This window comes from Varanus komodoensis, unplaced genomic scaffold (assembly GCF_004798865.1).
Source record: "Varanus komodoensis strain SLA01 unplaced genomic scaffold, ASM479886v1 scaffold52, whole genome shotgun sequence".
In the NCBI taxonomy this organism is placed as follows: Eukaryota; Metazoa; Chordata; class Lepidosauria; order Squamata; family Varanidae; genus Varanus; species Varanus komodoensis.
The window spans coordinates 5,771,026-5,794,416 of record NW_025336114.1 but is presented as its reverse complement, the minus strand read 5'-3'; the positions used below and the strand labels follow the sequence as shown (position 1 = coordinate 5,794,416).

At 43.0% G+C, this 23,391-nt stretch overlaps 1 protein-coding gene across 9 annotated transcripts in view; it reads right to left on the bottom strand.

Moving 5' to 3' along the window:
• NAV1 (neuron navigator 1) overlaps nt 1-23,391 on the bottom strand; it is a 285,492-nt gene that overhangs the window by 80,119 nt on the left and 181,982 nt on the right. For all 9 annotated transcript variants that reach the window (XM_044447469.1, XM_044447471.1, XM_044447473.1 and 6 more), the window contains exon 5: nt 13,153-13,518. In XM_044447469.1, the coding sequence (XP_044303404.1) occupies nt 13,153-13,518 (366 nt within the window). The remainder of the gene's footprint in view (nt 1-13,152; nt 13,519-23,391) is intronic.

The following is a 23,391-nucleotide window of genomic DNA, read 5'->3' as shown; positions in this document are numbered from 1 at the left end:
ACTCTTCTGAGGCCCATCCCCGAATAAGAAGCCCACAGTCAAGAATGCCTTCTGCCTGCCCCGCTTCTGTCCCATAGCCACTTGCTTACGCGTCTTTTCCTTCCAGCCCCAAAGGGGTGAGAAACGTGACAAGTGGCACGAGAAGAGGCAGATGTCCCCCACCTGTTTCCTTGCTAGATCTCTAACCAGTGAGTGAGCTTATGCTGCAGATGAAGAGCAGTGGGTGAGGAGGGAGTGGCCCCATAGGGGGGTTAAGGCCCATGCAGACAAAAGAGCCCTATCAAGAGCGTCTTGCCCGAGCTGTCACTTGCCCCTCCCCAGACCTAGAGCTGGTACAGGCACGCCAGGCATCACCTGGTCCTTCCTGTCTTGCTGAATGTTGCACGTCTCCTGTCCTTAATCTCCATTAAGCATTAGCTTCACTGGCACCACACACCCTGTGCTGTTTTCTTTCTTGCCCCTACAGATGAAATCATAGTGTCGATCCTGGCAGCTGGATCCTGGCAGCTAGAAAAGTGCCAGCACCCGAGGTGCTTCAGGCAACTTTGCGAGACAGCAAGCTGCCAGCCAAACTGCTGTGTAGATAAGACTACATGAAGGCATCCCTGCCCAGGACATGCAAGGTACTCAGCAGACATGGGGCTGGCAGGTTGGGTGGTCAAAAGTTGGGCAGCTGACAGGTGATAGTCCCTGACATGTCTCCTTTATTGGATAATTCTTGGCAATCAATGTTGCTGGAGCTGCTTCTAAAATTGGTTCTTATTTTTAAGAAGAAAAAAGCCCACTGTGTTCAGCAGGAACTCCAGCAACAACAGCTGCACAGCAGAGCTGGATCAGTTCCCCTTAGATTCAGGGAAGAACATTCAGTTTGTGAGTCACTGCAACTGAAGCAGTACATTACTTTCCCCACCCCCAAAATGTATTAGCAGATTGCATCTTAAATCTAAACATAAATTTATAATCCACTCTTGTACATCATCACTCCCTTGGATTACCATCTCCACAACAGCAGAACAATCAAAACCAGAAGTTTGTCCATTTACTGCTGGCTCAGCAGCTTAAAACACCAACATTCAATGCAGCCACTAACCAGATGGTTATAGGTGTCTGCTGAAAACAGTTTCACAATGTGGTGCCCACCCCAGATCTTTGGCCTTCAACTCCCATCTTCTCTGGCCATTGGTCATGCTGGCCAGGCTGATGGGAACTGTGGTCCAAAACATCTAGAGGGATATGCATTGAGGGAGGCTGGCTTAGAAAAGTATAAATGAGAAGTAGGCATCCAAAAAACAGAGACCAAGGGAAGCACACTCCTGTGTAGACCAAAGTTCATCCTTCGTGAGAACGCGCTTTTGTCATGTGATTACTCTCCCCACAGTGCAACCGAACAGCTCCATAATCCTGGATTACTGTTGCTGGTAACAGACACAGAAATGCCGGGTCATGGATCTGCTCTAAACAAGATTTTTTTTAAACACCAGTAGTGCAGAATTGGTGCCACTGCTCTTGTCTGCACATATGAGACCGAGCAGACAGTTTCTTTTGTCCCAGATTCATACAATGAAATTGTTCTTGGGAGACATTTTCTCAGCACACAGCAATAGAGACAGAAAGAAACTGGCCCTGAATTGCAAAAAGTCAGAAAACATCAGGGCACTGGACGGGAGGTCACCGGAAATGGCAAGCTGATAGACAGACGCAAACTAAGCACTGACATGGAATACTGTACATACTGTAAAACAGATTCAATAATTCATGTTTATGTTGTTGTTTCTATCAATGCCCTTTAGATACATATACATCTATAATGTACTGGCGGCATATGTATTGCCTTGTCCTGCTACACTGAAACATCCTCAGATTAAACCTTGAGCACAGCCTGACTCAGCTAAGCTCACATTTGCTTTTCACAGAAGACAGAGCAGCTGCACTCTTTTGAAAAGGGAGGGTGGGAAGGCCTTCCCCTGAGAAATTCTTTGAAATTGCCCTCACGCTTGACACAGTTTGGGTACTTCCAAAGTACGCAACATGCTTCAAGCAAACAAGAAATCGTGTGATCCATGAAGAGAAAAAAGAAATCTATTTGGTAAAGTCTGTTCTGGATTTCTCAGGGGTCACACTCTGTGTGCACTGCCCATAGGCACAAATTCATTTGAGTTTATGTTCAGTCCCTCATTATTCTCTAAGCCATACAGATGCAATTTAGAGCTGGCAGGAGAAGGAGGAAACACAATGAAAATGGAGGGATATCAGAAATAAATTTTAGTGTGTGCAAGCCGGAATGAATTCTCCATTGCTTGTGTCCTACGGTAAGATCCTTTGATCACAATGAAACCCAGAGTTCTTTCAAGAGAGCAAGCCCAGAGCACATGGAAAGTATCCACAGAATGCCCACTGCAGATTCCTAGAGCATCCTTAGCACAGTTGCTGAGGACTAACCATGCTCTGCTACCATGGAAACGTGCCTTTGCTCATCTCCCTCCCTGAGCATCTGCAAAGCGATTGTGACTTCTTCCTCCTCCCATTTTTTTCCACTCATGCAAATAGCACAATCAAGCTGGGCAGCTTGCCAGTCAGCTACCCCAAAATAGCTGACATGACCCTGCAGGAAGCTGGCAAAACCTCCCCCTAGAATTCAGTATCATGTACACAAATGAGTACACAATGGTTTGAATTATCGGTCAGGTTTCTGCTAAAAGACTGCCCTGTGCCTCCAAAGGTATAGTAGTACAACTCTTTGATCAAAATGCATTTCAAGCAGGCTACAATGGTGGATAGAAGCAGTGACTATCACTAGAGGATCTCCTTTGGTGGCCAATGTCAGTGTGGCACCATGCCAGGGAAGCTATGCCAGCATGGGACGCAGCTCGGACCTTCTCTCCTTCACTTTCAGCAACAAGAAACATGCTGCAGCTAGCAAAATAAATAAATAAATCCTCACCTGCCCACTCCGTAACAAGTGCAAAATGTTTTTAAAAGTCCCTGGTGGCCCTTCTGCTTTGCAGCTCATTCAATTATGAACTCACAGGAAATTGCTGGCTGTAAATTGTCCTGAAAAAATGTGTCAGGCTCAGCTATTAACTGCAGGGCAGGCCCATTAAATCTGTCACTCACCATGTTGCCTCCTGCAGCTACCCTCTTATTCAGGCACCTGCCAAGGAAGCACAGCTTGCCCAAGAAGCCTAGTGCCTATATCATGCCAGGTTGTTCAGTTAATGCTATCAGAATGTGTTTGCATCCACCCTAACACTTGTAGGAAGCCCAAACAGTGGGATTTGCTTTGGGAAAACCACAGGCAAGACAAACTTGCATAGAAAAAAAATCAAATTTCTTCTTATGTACCAAGTCACCACCAACTTATGCAACCCCATGATTGAAAGCCATCCAAACCGTTCTGTCCATGACAGCCCTGCTCAGTTCTTCTAAGTTCACATTTCCTTATCTACCTCATATTCAGTCTTCCTTTTCTTCTGTCTTCAACTTTCCCTAACATGATTGTGTTCTCCACGAGTCTTGCCTTCTCATGATGAAAATCACATTATTGGTCCTAAAATTTCCAGGAAGGTCTTTTAGACCACTATCAGTGCTACCTGTAACAATTTTAAGACATGTCCCCTGCTTCTCCCAGTAAACTTTAGACCATGAGTAAGACTAGTCTTCAGTTTAGATCAATCCAAGAAGAGGAAAAGGAGACCAAAGGAGTCTTAATTGTGGACAGACTTCAGAGAGGGAAGGAAGTGTACACTCATTGCCTGGGTTCACATGCATGCAGGTGTTTAGAAAACCTTATTAGGCACCCCTGTGTGTGCCACATGCATGCCATCCAATTTCTCTGGTTACCTTCACTGTATGCAGCCTGCTCTTATGTGCAAAGCCAGGAAGAACCAACCAGTCAGGAACCCTATAACTGAACATGAGTTTGAAGTGGTTTGCTAACTAGCCCCACAATCCACCCTTCCTGGGTTATGTTATGGCAACACATGCCACCTGAGGGCAATTAGCAAAATGAACCAGCATGCTGCGTAGTATTAACCACCATCATGTCATGTGAATTGGGCTACTGTTAAACTGGGGAACCAACAGAACTGGGGAGATCAGGGTTTAAAATGAAACTTGACTGCAAAGTTCACTACGTTAACTTGGATCAGTCACCCACTCCTTGTCTAACCTACTGCACAGGTTTGTTGCGAGTATCGAATGGGGGAAATGTTCTTAAGGAAAGGTGAAATATATATGGTAAATACACTCAATAGAAAACAATTTTTCCCATTCATACTTGCCAGGCTTCATATTCATGATGCATTGTGTGCTTTGTTTCATTTGTAACTGTACTTCATCATTCCAAATACTTGAGGACAAACAGAATAAAATGTAACTAAATAAATAAGTCATAAGATGCACTGCCAACACTGCCTTAAAGCAGTTGGCGACTTCTGTCCCCCTGGACAATGGGGTCAAGATTAAAACTATTCACACGCCAAGCCAAGTTCAATTTTTCACAGGAGAAACAAACATTTTTAATAGCAAAACAAAGTTCATTTGTACAGGATTGTTAATGAGACTCTTGTGCTCGTTTGGCATTGCTTAGTTTCTTTATGTTGGTTTGAATTAAAGGAACACTCAACAGCCTGTCATTCTCTACATTCTTTGCTCCTTCATACTCTTAAGTATTTGGTTAATTCCTTCTTCTTTTTAATCCACTGCAGTTGCCCAACAGGATAAAAGTTCAAAGAAGTGGGGGGGGGGGGGGAGACAATTGCCACCCACAAAAATACAGAGGGAAAGCTTTACAAAGCTCTCTTCCTTTAACAACCTCTTTCCTACTGGTCATGTACAACAAAGCTCCTCCCAGAGACTGGGCAAAAGCTTCTCTAACCTGGTTGGCTACCCAGAGGACATGTTACTAATAGGCAGCTTTTAAACAAATATAATAAATAAGAAGTAATAAATTTTCCTGGAAGGCATCGCGGGGGGAGGGGGGGCTTTGCGCACAATGGAGCAATGGTTCACTTGTGTTCCCAGCAGCCCATTCATCTGGCTTCAGTCCTAGTAGAATGTGGGGTTTTGCATTCTTAGTTGCAGAGGGCAGGTAAAGGTGTGAATGCCCACCCTTAGTCATGAGGTAAATCTCTGGCTGACAGGGAGATCCTCCACTAGGCTGCTGTTGGTGAGTGGAACCAGATGAAAGTTCTAGTCTGATGGTGAACCCCCATGGTAACTGCAGTAGACATTCTGCTATGGATTCCATCAGAGGAAAAATAATTCCTCCCTTTTGAAATCCTAAGGAAAGGATAGGTTGAGAACTTGCTTCATAATGATCTTTAGTGAGTTGCCTGTTGCTACGGGAATGATTGCAGCAATTAATGGAAACAAGTTGGGTGATAAGAAATCATGCTGCTACAAAATATAGAATTATCTGGTATATTTTCTCAAGTATGAGAGATTAGATTTTTGTTCTAGATAGGTGTTACTGTTAAATTACATATTGATTTTTTTACTGTAGAAAACACACTATGTTTTTGGGGTTTACTAATGGTCAATTGAGTCCATTCTGTTCTTTGAAAAATAACATATTTACCCACTGAAGTTGGAATCTACCACCAGAGCAAATCTTCTACTACTTAAAGAGAGGGACTTAGCACTCTGAACCCCATCTCCCACAACCACAAGGTAATACAATTTGATCACAATTGATTTTTTTTAACCAAATGAACCACCTAAAATTAATCCTAGCTTTGCTAATTTAAGGACTGTCATGTTCCTCTGTACTTCTGCTCTACACTGACTTAGGAATCTGGGTGTTTTGCCCAACTCAAGAGGCAGATTAGAGTTACAGCTGGACTTTGTGTGGTGATCAACTAATGCTGCTTTACTGTTGTTAGGTGTCATTGGATACCTGCAACATCTAATTCATTCAGTGTGCATTCTCCATATTAAGCATGTGATATTTAAACTGCAGATATTGTGAGCATCAAATCTGGTCAAATGTTTGAACATCTCAGTTTCTTTTCCCAACTCTACTTCCCCACCATCTAGCCTGATGAAGAGTTCTGGATAATTTGAAAGCTTCCATATTTCTGTGGAATTCAGATTGTCCTAATAAAAGTATTGTCCAATCATAGATTTTAGAAAGTTTTTATCATGGACTACCATAGTTATCTTTGCTTCGTTTTAAAACCATTCCATAATTAAATTCAAATTTAAATTTTCAAAGCTTACAAAGAAACAAACTCAAACTAAAAGAAAGCATGACTCACTAAAAACAGTAGTTCCCCAGTCAATTTGCAAATAAAAAGGACCTAATGTGCTGCTCCAAACTAGCCAAACTGGGATCAAGATGCAGCCATGGAAATAGTATTCTATGGGTGCCACCATTAAAAGTTTCATTTTTCAGCCATCACCTGCCTAATTTTTTATGTCAGAGACACCCAGGGAAAGATCTCTGATGCAGACATTAACACATTTATTTACTGAGCTGCAAAATTTCTGTCCTACCTTTTCAACCCAAGGGTGGTGCAGGGCAGCTAACAAGCATAAAATACAAAGTAATGACCAAAACATGCATACACTTAAGTAAAAGAACACAAACAACAAAAAGATAGTCAGTTGATCAAACGACAACATTGACAGCAGCCATTGTAACACCTAGAACGGTCTTGGACTGCTGATGAAAGGCCAAAGGCAGGAGACTTCTGATGGGATAGACCTGAAAGTTTGGGACGCCTTCCTGCTTTTCTCTTAGAAATGAGCCTGCAGCATTGTATCCCACACCTCATGAACCGGCACTACGACCTCATGATGAAATGAGATGTTTCCCCTGAAAGGGATTAAGAAATCCAGCTGCAAAAGAAACATGGGCAGGATGGGCAGCGAAGCCAATGTAGCAGCACCATTCCTCAGCATGTCTCTGAAAAAGAGGGGCCAAGAAACAGGGTTGCCTGATGTCCCTTACTTGAAGCAAATGTCCCTTAATTCAGAACATGACAGACATCCCCTCCCCTGTAGCCATTGTTTGAAGCAAAAACTGTCCCTTAGTTTTGAAATATTGGTTCAGCAACCCATTTTATCTAAAACTCCCACTGGATGCCTCTCTGAGGCTTTCCCACCCACCCAGAACATGGGCTGTATGTTATAATAGCAAGTATTCTTTATCAAATCACTGGGGAGAAAGGGAGAGAAAAACATCCACACACAGTGAAAACCAACTCTCCAATTTGTCAGCCTGAATCCTACGCCACCTGTTTGGACCTGCAGTTTGTCACCAGGACCCTCAAACAGCTCTGTTTTTTTCAACTAGCCAGTCTCCTTTATATTACATCAAATCAAGCATGAGAAATACATATTTTTCTCATGCCCCAAAACAGGAAATCCCAATATTCTAGCATTCTCCTCTTTCTAGTTTGGGAGATTAGAGACTTAAGAAGGAGAGAGAGCCTGATCTTTATGAAATAGAAAATAGAGCAAAACTCAGAAGAACATCCCAAAACCATCTGGGGAGGGCAAGTTTTATTTATTTATTTATTTGGAATTTTTGTATGCCGTCCCATTTGCATAAGCCTCGGGACGGCTTCCAACATCATAAATAAATACACATACAAATAAATACATATAAAATCTGGATACATCCTGGCTGAATATTCTAAAACCAATAAATAATTATTAAAATATCGTTTAAATAAAAAAGTCTTGGCCTGGCGCCGAAAAACAAATAACGATGGCGCTAGGCGGACCTCTCTGGGGAGCTTATTCCATAAATTTTGAAGATCCCTGAAATCTAAATCCATACGTCTGTTCATAAAACAGCCTTGCAGTACCACCAGCTTGGCACAGCTCAAATGCTGGTTCACAAGTGCATGTTTATCACCTTAGGATTTTAACATCGAACGCTTCGTGCAAGATTGTTTTACCACAAATCTCTCACCTGATTTTTCCTGGATGGAATACTTTTTCAGGGACCCTGTTCACACATGCTCATCTACTATAACCAAATGATGAATAGAAAAATAGTATCCATGCATGTGTAGACAGTCCCCAAATTCTCCAGATCCTGATATTATGGGGCCTGACCCCCAAGGGGTATCTAGTGCTCTCTTCTGTGAGAAATCCCTTGAAACAGCGATAGAAGATCCAACAGTTTTCTTTGCCCTACTAATACAACTTTTGCCTACATGCAAAAACTAAGCAGGTGAAGTTTTCTCTAGCATGTTCCTAATTTTTTCTAACTCTTTGTTTACTTACATTGCTACATAGCATGCTGCTGTTGAAAGTCCTAGGCCAGTAAAGACTTTGGCAACCTTAATTTGATAGTACACCTTACCTAAAAAGAAAAAAGCCATATGAAGCCAAAAAAGCCAAATTCATCTTCCCATATGAATTTTGCCACCTCTGCTCTGTTTAGATCTATACCGTTAGCAATAAAACACATTATTTTAAAATCCCAATAATAGCAATGTTAAGAGGCCTCACAGCTGGACTGGGGGCTTGTCACAATTACACATCTGCAGACCAGAGATGTAGCATTAACAAGGACTCTCTAGAGTAGCTTTCCATGACATGTGAGTATTTTTAGGCCCAAGTCTACACCCCTTCCCTTGATGGAGCTCTGGGACTTTTAAAATCCTTCCAATGATAAATGGAAAACTCATGACATAATATCTCACTCTGTGAGTTTCCATCTCTCCTAAGCAGCAGGAGGTGAATAACCAAATGAAAACAAGGCCAAAGGCCCTTCATTTCCAAACAACCCAACAATTCAGAGTATAATATTCAAATTAACAAGAATAGGACTGTGTAGCAACCTATGGCATGCACCCAAATATTGACAAATCTGCAGAAACCAAGGGATGCAATGACCCCTCATGGGAACATATAAAGCCAGACTTAAGACATCTCCTGCTAGCAGTTCATTCAGGCTGTAGTCAACACTAAAGATTCCGGAGACTTCTGAGGTTTTCAGGAACAGTTTAGAAAGAACCACCTAAACATGTTAACTGAAGCACTCCCAATAAAATTACTTTTCCAAATCCATTCTAAAATGGTCAGTTGGCCATGCCATTTTTCCCCTCTGAATTGCCAGCTAGCTAATCCAAAATTGGAGCCCACTTGGCTTCTTTTAGTTCAGTTAGGATGTGTGTGTGTGTAAATTAGAAACTGTATACAATCCTCTTTGTCTTTGATTATCTCACTGTACAGACTGGGTCAGTTTTGCCTGAGTTACAGTGTGCTAAAAGGTTATGTCATTTAAAGTTGGCCTTGGTGAGATGCTTATGCCAGGTCCAACACAGTTTCAACTGAGTGGGAATGAGAGCTCAGTAAATGACAGGGTCAGATCCTTCAGGATATCTATAGAAAAATAACAAGTATCACAGCACACTGAGAAGCTATGCTGTGTAATGACTCTACTAAAGAGCTTAGCTTTGCATTGCTGGAAAAGAATTACTGTTTAGATCTTTTTTGCTCCATTTCAGATCTAGCTGGAGTCCTATTAACATGAAAAGTTACAGTTAAACCTCCGTGTATAGAATACTTCTGACAAGCTATAGGACTGCCAGCTCACAATTTAGAGTGGATGCCACTGCCTTGCTTCCCTTTCCTGTGCTAGTTCCTTGGTCACTCTTTTCCATAATATTCTAAGAAGGAGGATTAAGTAAAGGGAAAGAGTAGGGAAACGCTACAATGGCCGAGTCCCCTTCCTCTGTTTCAGTATTGAAGGCAAAGGCAAGTTTTCCCATTGATGACCAGCAACCACACAGAGGGTGCTAGGTCCAGTTCCAGATTTTTATTTAATATAACAAGGTGATACCTGATCAAGTCTATGCTTTAGGAGCAATATGAAGTGACTGCCCAGGAAAATTTTATTTTTGGTCAACGAGCAAGTATTGTCAGAAGTAACAATGTATGGATTTTCTTTCATCTGTTTCTCAAATCTTAAAGGTTTTGCATTTTGAAAATGGACAGGTGTCTTTCTCTCTGCTGTTCACTCATTCACACATATGGGTGTTCTTCTCTTTCAGAAAAATATTCAGAAATATTTGCTATAATTTACAGAACTGTAAATTGCTGGCATATAACATTCTGAATTCTGAAATGAAAAATATTCAATCAATAAGCAGACCATACACAAATGGGATAAGGGAGGCAGGGTTGGTGGTGTATATATTAGTGTATTTTCCAGCAACTTTGTAGTTTCACCCAAGTAAATTTGTATACACATTCAGAAAGTTAGAAATGCTCTGCAAAAATCTGATCTGCTGAGGATTCTATGGGCTAGATTTGTAGAAATGCAAATGCTTTTCAATACATTTAGGATTTTACCACCATCCTTAGTCAGAATTCATAAAGTATAACCAGAGCAGCTCTGTTTTTGCCAAGATAACTGGCTGCTGTATAAGCTATTCCTAAAACATGACATAGAAAGAAACATCTCTTCAAGTAATGTGTTTAATTTCTAGGATTATGATGACTTGAAAAATCAGTAGATTACCAGTGCAGAATCAAAAGCAGAACAAACACATTTTCTGAAAACTAATAATGAATCAAATCCTCTGTTTGTGTTTTTAACCCGATCTCCTGTCTTGAAAACATACTTTTAAGAGGTATATCTAGGGCCATTGACTGAGTTTTCATAGCACAGCAGTGCATTGTGGTAATTAGCCATATTGGGTTGTTGTATCCTCTAGACCCAGAGCACTTCCTGCAGGATGGCTTATTTTTCAGCAACAACTCCTCCTGACAACCCATGGTTTGTTTTAGGGGTTGTTTGGCACATCATGCAAACCAAGGAGACTGTTTCTTCATGGGTTGTCAGGACTAAGGAATCCTTTCAAGGAAGTGAAGTAGAATGAAAAGATTAAGCAGATTCACTGGTCACAAGCCACAGTGGGTGGCTGGCATGCAAACAACCCATGGTGCATCTGACAGCCAATCAGGCGCATGGTGGATTATTGGTCCCCTATCTGCCCCACCTTCCCTCTCAGTCGTCCTACAGATAACCTAAGAGCCACCGGAGAGGCCCAAGTTATCTTCCTGACACAATTGTGAGCCATTTCAACTTAGCACAGCTTTCCCCACTTTAAACTTTGTTGCTTTTGCAATTCCCATTTTGGCTGCTATGGACTATCTCTTCAGAGAGCCCAACATTTTTATTTAAAAGTTTTTATTCCACATATGTTTGGCAAATATATGTGCAAATTATAAATGTTTATCCACACTTACACAGCTGTGAATATGCAGAGTTGCACTGGAGAGGGAGCCTTGAGTGGGCAATGTGCAGGGGAGGGGGGTGCTGGCAGAGTCCACTAGGTACCCATCCTGGGCATTGCCCCACAGAGGCTGCCCCCTTTTCTTATATCAGATTCCCTTGGTTAGAAGATGCTTTGGGCAGGAAACTATATTTGTATGTGGAATTAATATCTCCCCTTTCTGGAGCAGCTGGAGATTCAGCGATGTGCCAAAAAGATGGAGGGCACCAAGAACTGTCACTTCAGCCTTAAAAACCAAAGGATCACATTGCTATGGGGATGATATTGCCACTGCTCCCTTTTGCGGCACCGCCTTTTCCCTTTTACTTTCCCACTGACAAGAAGGCAGTTGAGGGCTAGCGGAGGTGTGTGAATTGGCCTAAAGGCCATCTCCCCTTGTTAATCTGTAACTTATTCCATTCCACTTTCCTTTGAAAGCTGAAATTTACAAGGACCCTGACAAGGCAAGCCTACACATATCAAAGTAAGTACCTGAGCACCTGCAAAGGACTGACAGTTACATATTTTTCAAGGGCCTAAAATATAATAAAATAAACCCCAAATTCATTTCTGAAGTGTCTAAAAATAGTTTGTAAACAGTGCCAAAGGAAAAAAACTGTAGCAATTGGAACAGGGAGAGGGAGATGAGGGGTTCTGCCACGAAGGACACTGGGATAGCAGCTGGAGGACTGAGGGGGAAGGAGTGGCAAAACAAGCCATAATGAGCCCAGTCACCTGTCAGGGAAACCTTTAACAGAAGAAAGCACATTGTGTGACTTATTTGCAGGATGGCTTCGCATACTGTGCAAACACACCCATTGCATCTAGAAGACATTTGATACTGACCTGCCAGTGAAAGGGGCTCATGTCAAGGGAGGCAAAGCACAGCAAACCGCTGGTGTACAGAGCAGCCTGAGGGTCAAGTCCCATTTTGGGAAAGATTTCAGGAGCCGCATTTCAGCGATGGGGTGGAAAACAGAAGCATATTTTAGCTGAAAGCCATTGTGGCCAGTGACCGAACATAAGGAAATGTTGTTCAACCTTTAAAAATGAAGAAGGATCTCAATAAAACCAAAAAGAAACCCAATGTTTGGAGGTTAGGAAAAGTGGGCAAGGCCATGAGAATGAAGCCTGGCCTTCTCAGAACCCTGAATAGCCAGACTGGGACCCCGAGAGAGCTGGCTGCAGCTTCCGCACCTGAGGTCCTGCACCTCTGGCATCCATTCCAGGTGGGCCTTGGTGTCGCTACAGGGAGAACATTTAATCCCGAGATTTTTCTAGCAGACTGCTCATCCCCATATAGATCCTTTGCTATCTGCTAGCCTGTCAGCCAGCAACATGGCCCCTTCTTTCTCTGTTCCTTCAGAATCTACCTAGTGAATGCAGATTGAAAATTCTGTCCATAGCTTACAAGGATCCAGCTGAAGCTTTCCCATCTCATCCATCTGCAAAACAGAACCTGCTTGCCTCAAGTCAATAACAAATGCATGCTTTGTAAAACCAGCTTGCTACAAGCTGAAACTGGCTTTTCCTTTTGTAGAAGCACAATAAGTATGTCAGGCTTCCAGAACAACCCAGTCCCCAATGATGCAGCATCTCATCACAGTTCACAATTGCTTTATGCTACTATTGGTATGCTCTTGGTAGCAAGCTAAGTGTGACCATGTATCATACTGAATATACTTGGTGCAAAAAGTTATTTCTTCTGCCAAGTGCGTTCAAATCTAGGGAGCAGAAAACATGCCCCATCCATTTCAGAATCAGAGAGCTGCTTAAGCTAGACTGGACAAAATCATCTTAGATTGACAAAGGTATTTCAGCTGAAGCTGCTGCAGGAATCTTCCCGGGCCCACTTCTGATGTGAAGCAGTTTATTTCGAGCTGTATGTATGGTGTCTGAGAGCAGTACTCACCCTGTGGTGATATCATCATCCTCAGTCATTGTTTTGCCCATTAAGTCACTGTCGCTCATGTACCCAGACTTCAGATCGACGTCATCTGCATCAAGTGACTCCACAAGTTCCAGGCGGGAGATGTGGCTGAGCTTGCTGGGGCTGCGCATGGGCATCGTGTGGGAATAATGAGCTCTCTCCCCATGCATGTACCAGCTGGGGGTGCCTTCTGAGCGGCAGCCCCCACCCACCGATGGGGCATCCCCAGCCTGCAGCCGTGGGCTGGACTGGCCATAGCGCCAAGAGAGGGGAGAAGACCGGTTTGATAGGCTGGACACGCTGCGTGGATTGGCTTCATCGCTGTCATAACACGTCATCTCCAGTGAGCTGCAGGAAGAGAGTAGAAAGGAAGGTTTGAGGGCTAGAAGTAGAAGGAAGGCAAATTCAGGCAGGGAGTCCTAAACTCAGCATTCCTAGAAATAAGATCACAGGTCTTGGGAATGGTATCCTGAGACTGTAAAATCAGGATGTATGCACCAGGCCTAATAAGATGCAGAGACGGTGCAAGCACCACTATTTGTTCAGTCTTATTCTCTACAATTTTTGAACAGATTCTTCTAAGGCTGGCAGATTTTTCAAAGGCTGCCAGTTTCAGGATAGGACAAGTTCCAGTACTTTCTATTTGCATTGGAGGGAAAAATTCTGTAGCACAAGTGCTCTGTTCCATGGCAATCTTGATCACAAGAACCTTAACTTAGTGCCCTCCAGACATGTTAGACTATGACTCCAGTTATGGCATGATGGGATCTGTAAACCAATAACCTCAAGGATACCTGGGTGGAAGAGGCTGGCCAAGGAAGTTGCTCCCGGCAAGTTTAATCACAGCAACACTACATGAACAAACAGGTGTAGAATGACTCAAAGCTATGAGAAGACAGAAAATTTCTACTCTATATCACAATAATTCCCACTCAATATGACCCATGGCTGCCATAAGAAAAAAGACTCAGTAGGCCTTTGGTCTCATCTCACAGGTTTCCTCCTCAAATTCATACTCCAACCTGTCTGAAGGTGGTCTGCTTCACAGGGGGATTCTGTAAATCTTGCACATTTTTCAATTGATTTTGCTCACAATGAACACACAATTCTCATGGGTTGCATGTGATCCAGGTATTCCTCATTGATGTTATACCATTGCAAAAGATACTATAAGTGCTACATTTTTTAGCTAGAGAACAGGGATTATTTCTGCAACATGTGCATTCATTCCTACCACTATCTGGAATTATGCTGTGGAAGCCTCAGAGATGCCTGCTGGATATTTCCATTTCTGATGGTTTAAATGGTGGCAACTTCCCCTCCATGCCCATGCCAGCTGATAACTTCTCTAATTATTGTAATACTAAATTGAACAGTCTTCCACAGTACCTGTCCAGGAGTCAGTGCTTCTGTAGCCTTTGAACATTAACAAAATGACCTTTGCTACCATTTATCTGCCAGTAGTTGAAACTTTTGCTTTTAGTTTATTGGTTGGAAGGTTAAGCAAACCTCTGTTGTGCTAGCTTGGACTTCTGTCCTAACATTTTAATTTCCTTTTAAAGGGGCACAAACAGAAGTTTATTTATCTCTTCCCTCACACCCACTCCAGATTCATTATGAACTATGAGTAGACTAGGTGATGTCACACTATTATCTTTTAATGGAGCTTGTAACTCTCAAGCAAAGGCTAAAATTGATTTAGCGCACACAGTTCACCTGGTCATAAGGGTAACAGCCTGCAGGGCACTTCATTGCTCCATGTTGTAGATGCATCCAGCAAGTTTAGAATTCAAGTTTCCCTCCTATCCCAAATACTACAATAGAAATCACAGGCTTGGATGTTGGTATATAGGGTGCATGAAGGTATTATCAATGCAGCAGTACAGCACATTTGTTCCCATGACAAATAAAACAAGGCAGGAGAGTCACCGGCCCTTCTGATATCCCCGGCTCTCAGGCATGCCTTTTAGATTCAGTAAAAGCAGTTGCAGCAGGATACAAAGTGATGATTAAAACCATCTCTGGAATGGATTCGCAGCTCTGGGAGGGAGGATTCAGTCTATGAAGCCCTGCAGACATCAATAATTGCACTAATGCACAAATGATATTTTATTAAACTGAAATTAAATGTGGGACATGGGCTTTTTAATCTGGCAGCAAAGTCCACCTTCCAGGCCATTTCTGGGGAGGGGGGTGCTTCTGCGCAGAGGAAATGGCAGTGTGTTTTGTAGAATACCACACTTAGCTGACCAGGAGAGGGATCTTAAACTGAAAGATTACCTTCTACCATGTAAAGCTGGGACTCAAGAGCAAAAGTGAAAGCAGCGGGTCTATAATAATCTCCAGTTTTGTTAAAGTCTACCACACCTGCTGACACACCTTTTGTTATCTCCTGCTCCAAGAACTAATTAATGTTGCTAGTGCTGAAGGCACATTTGAGTAACTGTTGGCTTTAACATTCCCCTGGAAAACAGTTGTTGTTTCTTGGTTCTAGTAGCTCTTGGCACAACCCTAATCTAATTAAGAATGCACAACTATGCACATCTATTGGAAAATAAATCCCATGAAGTTCACTGTGACTTAATCCCAGCTACGTGCATGTAAAATTGGAGCAAAAGCCTGAATAAAACCTCCTATACTCATCTTCAGGAATGTTATAAACTGCAAATTCTGAAAATTGTTCATCATGCCCGCCTGTTTTCCTGGTTTGCTTAACATCTAGCCTAGAGAAGAGTTCTGGAGAACTCAAAAGCTTGCCGACTACTTTGAGAATGAATATATTCTTGCGGCTGGTGGATTTTATGACATTCCAGCATTACTGACTGCCCCCTCCTGGCAAAGATGCACACAGCACAGAGTCTTGTGCACGGATGCCACCGTGGGATTTCCACTAGTGCGCAACATTGCCTTTCAGCTCCAACCTGATGATCAGGTTGTGAACACAGCATACGCCACGTTCTCAACAGTAGAATCTCACCATTGAAAACCAGAGTGACCAATTTTGCCAGTGCACCACAGACCAGAGCTGATGAGTTATGCATCATTAAGGAATGGCTTAATTTTGGCATTGTGCTGGTTGCTTGTCCTCAAGTAGCAGCAGCCTTGCAGAAAAAGTCCTGAGAGCAGGAAGTTAAAACTAGTAATACTCCAATTTGAAACACATGTTTTAACAGCAAGGTGTAACCATTCAGGAAACCTGCCAAGGGAATGCGGTGAATTTGCCCAAACTTTTAGTTCCCAAAATAGAGACTGTGGTCTTCTAATGATTTAAAGCAACTACCCTCAGTCTGGTGCCCTGCAGGCATGTGGGACACAAATCCCAGCATTCCAGACAGGGAGTTGCTGTCCAAAACACATGGTGGACACCAGATTGGGGAAGCCTGGATTAAAGCTTTCTTTACATAAAATAAACAACAGTCACCAGCCTGCTTTACACTGGTGATCAGACTAGAAACATAGGAAGCTGCCCAGTACTGCCCAGTACTGATTAGCAGAAGCTCAAGGGTTTCAACAAGTTGGGATGCCAGCAAAGGCTAAAATAAGCTAGGTTTTGCTTTGTTTTACATGCCGGGAGTCATCTGCATGAAGGAAACTTCAAAACATGACCCTTCCCACCCCAAAAAATCTGCAAACTGGTTATACACATTCAGGAAGTACTTTGTCACCAGCTCTGTTTGTTGCATGTGAAGTTTTGATGAGAACTAAGTCTGTCAGCATATCAAAACTTGAGGAGATCAACAGGTCAAAGGTTTACACTACCATCTAGATGTTACCTTACCAAACCTAATTCTTGTTCTACAAGTCTCTGATCTTTGCTCACTTTTTGCACTCTTATGATTCAGCTCTGATCATTGACTGTATTCTTCTATTACATGGTTTAAGCTGTTAGCAGAACTGTGGGTGTGACAGAACATGCCTCAATGCAATCTGCTATTTTATGCTCTGTATTCACACACAGTTTTGTTTTGTTTACAGGAACTTCCCCAATGATTTCAGCCTTTAAAAATGCAGCATTTTATCCTTAGCTTGGGATTGTCTTATGAGACTCCCTACGTAAGAGCCACTGTGTCACAGTGGTTAGAGTGCTGGGCTGGGCTTGGGAGATTCAGGTTCTAGTCCCCACTCAGCCATCAAGCTTATGGGGTGACTTTGGGCCAGTCACAGACTCTCAGCCTAACCGAACTCACAGGATTGTTGTGAGGATAAAATGGAGAAGAGAACATTGGTTTCCATGGCAAATAAAACAAGACAGGTGGAATATAAATGCAAGGAGGAGGAAGAGGAGGAGGAGGGAGAAGAAGGCTCTTCTATCGTAAACAGATGGCTCTGTCTACAGCAACCTTCAGATGCTTTAAACCAGACTTCCCCAACCTGGTGGCCTTCAGAGATATTTGGACTGCAACTCCCAGAATTCCCATCCAACTGGTCAAATGGAATTCTGCGTGTTGCGATACAAACTAAAACTCTGATCAGCCCCAAATCAGGAACTGTGGAAATTGTAGCCCAAAATACCTGGAGGATATTGGTTTGATTACTCCTAGCCTAGAGAATATCCAGTGGAAATATTGGATATATTGGATATATTTCCAGTGAGAGGAATAAAATATAAAACTTAAGGGTGTTGAAGTTTTTGTTGAAGCAGTCTTCAAAAAGTTGCGGTGGGGGGGACCCTGCTAACCCCTACTAATCTAAAGATCCCAGTGCTTCAGCTCTGCAAGCCCTGGCTTACTACACCACTGCTTATCATGTAAGAAGCACAAGTTAACAAAAGCACTAAAAACTAACAGGATTCCATGCATCTTATGAAGTGGGCTAAAATTCATGAGAGCTTATACCAGGATAATGTGTTAGCTTTAAGGTGCCATGAGACACTTTATTGTTTTTGCTGTGATAAATAAACAACAATAGACTGGGAATATGAACAACCATTCCAGATTCAAAGGATATTTGCAAGCAAGCAGACTGCCCAAAGCACCACAGTCCTGCCTGTCCTCCTCCAAGCCTACTTAAGACCTATTTCTCAGACTGCTGGGGAAGGCCATTCAACTGAATGCTCACACACACCAAAATAAATAAACAAGAACCATTCAACCAAACAAACCAAACCTACAACAGAAAAACCAACTGAACAAACTTTGTATATTCATTAGAACTCTAAGAAGGACCCTCATGTATAGGAAATCTTTCCAGGTATTTGTAGCTTGTGGGGTACAGCCAGCCTTGTCCACATGTGCTTGTTCTGCACATGAAATGCCAAAGGCGCCCAGGCTGACACAAGGCCAGTTCCCACACAGCACATGCTTGTTCCTGCCAATGAATCATTTGGGGACAGTCGCCAGGCAGTCACCTCAGCTGCAAGGGGGAAGGACCAGGCAATAACCTGACAATGACCTGAACAGGTTCACATGATTGGAAAGGAGAATAAGCCACTGCAGCTTATTTTCTTGGCCCATGCATGCTCTTTCTGCACTGTAGAATTATCGAAATTGCCTTCGCAGGTGGGCAGTAGGAGCGATTCACACATTACTCCTCAACTGTAGAACAAGCCACAGATGCTGGGGTGGTTTGCATAACACACCATCACTGGGTTTGGATGATTTGAAAGTCTGTAACAGCAAGATGAATTATGGTGATTCAGTAACATGCTATCAGCACACATGAGGTAGGAAAATAAGTCCTGGCAACTCATTTTCCTCCTCTGATCATCCAAACCCATTCAATAAGAGATTTAAACAAGATAAACTTAAAGACCGAAATGCTTGGGAAAATGAGAAGGTGTTTGCCTGGTGCTGACAGCACAAGTTAGGCACTGGGCAAGCTTCTCTGAGGAGCTCCTTCCACAACCAGGGTACCACAATGGGAAAATATCTTCTTTTCTTTAGTAGTCACCCACCTCACTTCATTGCTTCATGCACTAGGGCAGCTCAGCTTAGAAATGCTGAAGCCTATGCCAAAATGATGGAAGTGACTCTTGTACAGCTCTTCTCAGATACCTTGTTGCAATGTGCATTAGTATGTACTGGCTTTGGACTCAGCCCAGTTGGTCTTGGGCCACAACCAATTCCAAGGCATACATGCAGCTTCTATGTCTCACTTTCTTTAGAAGACTTGGCTGAACATGTGCACTCCTATAAAATCACTTCACTAAAGAAATTGAACTTAACATTGAGCTTCATTTGAATGTCAGTTTCTTTTTCATTAAATATGAATGTTCTTGTGGATGGAGAAATGTCTGAAACGGCACAGGCAATAACTACTGAAATCTGAGGAAATAACAAGGGGTTTGGATGGGCTTCAATACCCATCATCTTCGATGTGGCTCCTTCATCTTACATTGCTGCACCTATTACTCTTCAAGCTATGAGCCATTTATCCCTTAATTGCTACCACTCCAATCTACTCCAACATCTTTTTCAGTACAGAGCTTGAGCATTCCTTCTGAATTAAGGCACTACACGAGCATGTTCAGCAAATGCATTTCCAGCACCCTGGAATCTGTGACTTCTTCTGTAAGTCAGTCTCTGTATGCTCACTAGGACCCACTGTGTGCTCTGTCAAGGTATAATTGGCTTGTACTTTCTTCATGCAGGTGCAGCCTTATGACTGAGGAGCCTAGTGCAGGAAAGCGAAAATGTTCTATACAGCAACTTCGACACATCTGAGGCTTGATCTCAACATCAGCTAATCTATCACTGATATTTGCTTATTTCTACCATATCTTTGTTTGTTCATCACAGTATCCTTGGAAAAAGTCCCACTGAAATCCATTCTGAATAGATGCGTATACATTTATGTCTAACTGGATACTGGAATGAACTTCTCACTTTTGCCTACTTTGGCTCCTACTGAACAATGAATCTCTAATGCAGCCTTTTCTGACCAGATGCCCTCTGGATATGTTGGACTACAACTCCTAGCATGCTTCCTGCTGGCCAGGTGGGCATAAACACTCTACATAATTCTAGGCAAGAGAGTTCAAAACAGTGAAATTAGATAGAAGGCCACGCAAAACTAAAGGTATACCTGCAATCTGGGGAAATGGATTAGAGGACAGAATGTTGTGCTTAGCTTAGGTTCAAATCCTTGCTCAGCCAGGAAACCCATCCTGTGACCAGCCTAACCTACCCCTCAAGAATTATCATATGCCATGCTTAGAAATGCAGATGAATGGAAAGATAAAATATGAACACACAGACACAAATGCAGCTGTTCTATGCCCTTAAAGAAATTGAGGGCCTCAAGCCTATTTTGCACAAGAGGTATGTGGCTATGTGTTTGCAGAGACACTTCCTTGCACCATTGGCTATTAATGATATTTCTTTTTCGGCATGTGTACATTGTGGCTTCTACCTCCACTCTTCAGTGCATTCTGAGCAGGCCTCCCCCAGTTTTCCCAGGGAGTTTATCCTTTTTACCTTGCTTTGCCTCTTGGCTAGTCCAGCTCTCTCCAGTCTAGCTTTCCTCTATGATTAACTAATGCCTTGGATTTCTTCCATGAAGCAACCTCTCCTGATCCAAACCTCTCCACATTTAGCAAAGCAAATCAACTGGAAGCCACCCAGCATTCCTCCCCTTGCTGCAGTGACTCATCTGGGTGGGGTTCATCAGGCAGCTCTCATCCCGCATGGAGGCAGGCAGGCAGGCAGGGTGAGACTCTCATTCTGCAAGAAGAACCACCAGCAGAAACTTTTTTGGTGGGATGTGTGTGTGTGGGGGGGGGGGTGGAGGTTAAAGGCAGGGAGAGCAGCTGCAGAGATGCTGGAGGGGCAGGGGGAACTGCATTCAGGGAATCAGCCTATCATTATATGCAGTCGGCTTAGTATTTATAAACTGTCCATACTCAGCATCAGTCTTTGCATTTATGCATAGCACAGTGCCTTGCTTCAGGTGGCTCTCAGTCTGTCAAACTGGGAGGTGGCAACAGGAAGTGACATTTACACGGTGAGTCTGTGGGAAAGAAGTTAAAAACTTTCCTGCTAGGAGTCTTCCCCTTCTTACCAAGCCAGCGTGCTGCAGTAATTAATGTGCTAGACTAGAGACTTGGCAGATTCTTGTCCCCACATGGCCATGAAGCTCACTGGGTAACTTGGGCCAGTTGAGCTCCTTGCAAGAGGAAAAAGGGTGGGATATAAAGGCAATCAAAACAGACAAATAAAACTGGTGTCCATTTGTGCATCCATTTCCCTAGGGTAAAACTCGGGAGGTAGCTAAGGGTCTAAGTGAGAACTGCAGAGACAATGAGCAGCAGTAAGCACAGAAGTCTGTGTTTCCCTCATTCACGGGTGCTGAGTGACAGCCTGATCACAAATTCCATGTACTCAGCTCAGGGAATGAGCTCACCTTGCCAGCCGATGTCTAATCCCACCTCCCACCAAATTACAGTGATATAGACATGCACGCACACACTGCTGTGGTTTGCTCACTGGAGGTCCAAAAAGCTGCTGTCACTGCATTAGCTCATTTGGACAGTAGAAAGCCAAGGGAAAGTCTTATTACACAGAAGCTGCTGCCAGAGCCCTGGTCTTTGCTGGGACAATTCCACAATGTGGCACTAAAACTACTCAAGCCATTAAAAGAGCAGGGATCCTTTGTGAATTAGAAACAGAGTGAGTCAGAAGGGTCTCCTGGGCCATCTAGTCTGACCCCTGGGTCCAGCCAGTTCCACTCATGACATGCCTACATTACAGTACAATGTCTTTCTTGGGATAGGATCCTGAACTCCACTCAATCCCACAGAAAGAATAAACAAGCACAAATCCATCCAATGGTGCCAGATGTTTGAAAGGAAGTTTTTGAGTGTGATGGACGAGGAATTCTCGGACTGCATCCATTCTGCTCTGAGTTGCTGCCCAAAAAATTCACACTGCTTTAAATACACAGATAAGGACACCCCTGAATTTCCTGTCCCCCAGATTATACCCTAGGTTCTGAGTGTTCTGGTCATGGCATGGCACTAAGGAGTTAACTTTCTGTCATTTTTTTCCTATCTGGATTTCCAGGCTCTGTGAAGACTATTGCACACGCTCATCTTGCTATTTGCTGCAGCTTTCCATTCCTTCCATTTGCTCATGTGTATGTGGCTTTTTTCCCTTTAGATAAACAGTGCACATGTCTGCGTGTCTCAAACATGGTTTTAAGAACTGTGCTTGCATCAGCATTCCTTTTACTTAACAGGAAATGCAGCATCTAAGCTATAGATGCTGCCCTGTGCACTTCCTATTTTAGAAACCATTTCCTCCATCCCCTTGCTAACTACTTGTGTTCAGTTCTCCGGATGCACTAACTTTAAAAAGTCTCTCCCCCCTCCCCTCCTGATGCTCTCTGATTGAATGCCTCCACTGACGGAGAGCTCACCACTGGTGGTTCATAGGTTTATAAGAAAAGTTGAGTTTCAAGGTACCCAATTTCCCAGTGGCTGTATAATTATAACCTTGAAATTATACTCCTGAAGTTTACTGAAGAAAAGCTGACATTTCAATGAACCTGGTTGCTCATGCATCTGGCGTACTTGGAATGGGAGAAAATGCAAATTAACAGAAACACTGCACCAGTTAGAACATAAATTACAGCAATTCCATATGAGCAAACAGGTGTCGTAGGAAATCCAGGACCACCAATCTCTAGAAGGCCTGCTGAGCAGGTGAAATGTATTTGGACTTGGAAGGACAGGCAAATTCCGTAATAGCTTTTGCTCTGCTGATGGTTGAATTGTGTCCTGTTGCAGCTGGGTGCATTGGCAAAAGAGCTGATCACTTTACCATGTATCTAGCTGCGACAATTTAACTTAGCTCACATTACACCATGTTGGAAGGCTGACCCAATTTGGTCCTCCATCTTTGTTGTTTGGATTGCAGTGAACCCTCAAAATGTAGCACTGGATGTAAAAGAATTCAACCGGTGTGTCATCTAGCAAGCGTGCGATCTGTCCATTCATTGTATTACCATTTTCAGCCTCCCTTGCCAGTGACTGCCCCTTCACAAACACTCAAAGGACACTTTGGAAGGACTGTCACTCATTTGCCACAGATTTGTTAAAAAACTGGTGCTTTGGGAGTATGCATATGGAGTCGTATTCTTTCCCCAGTGTTTTGCACGTGTTCAAGTACAAGAATTCATACCTCCAGGGTTGTCTTGCCTAGTCAATTTCCTTGTATTTTTAAAACATCAACAATCAGATAATAATTTTAAAAAGTCAAAAGAAGTGCACCAAAGAGTGGGAAG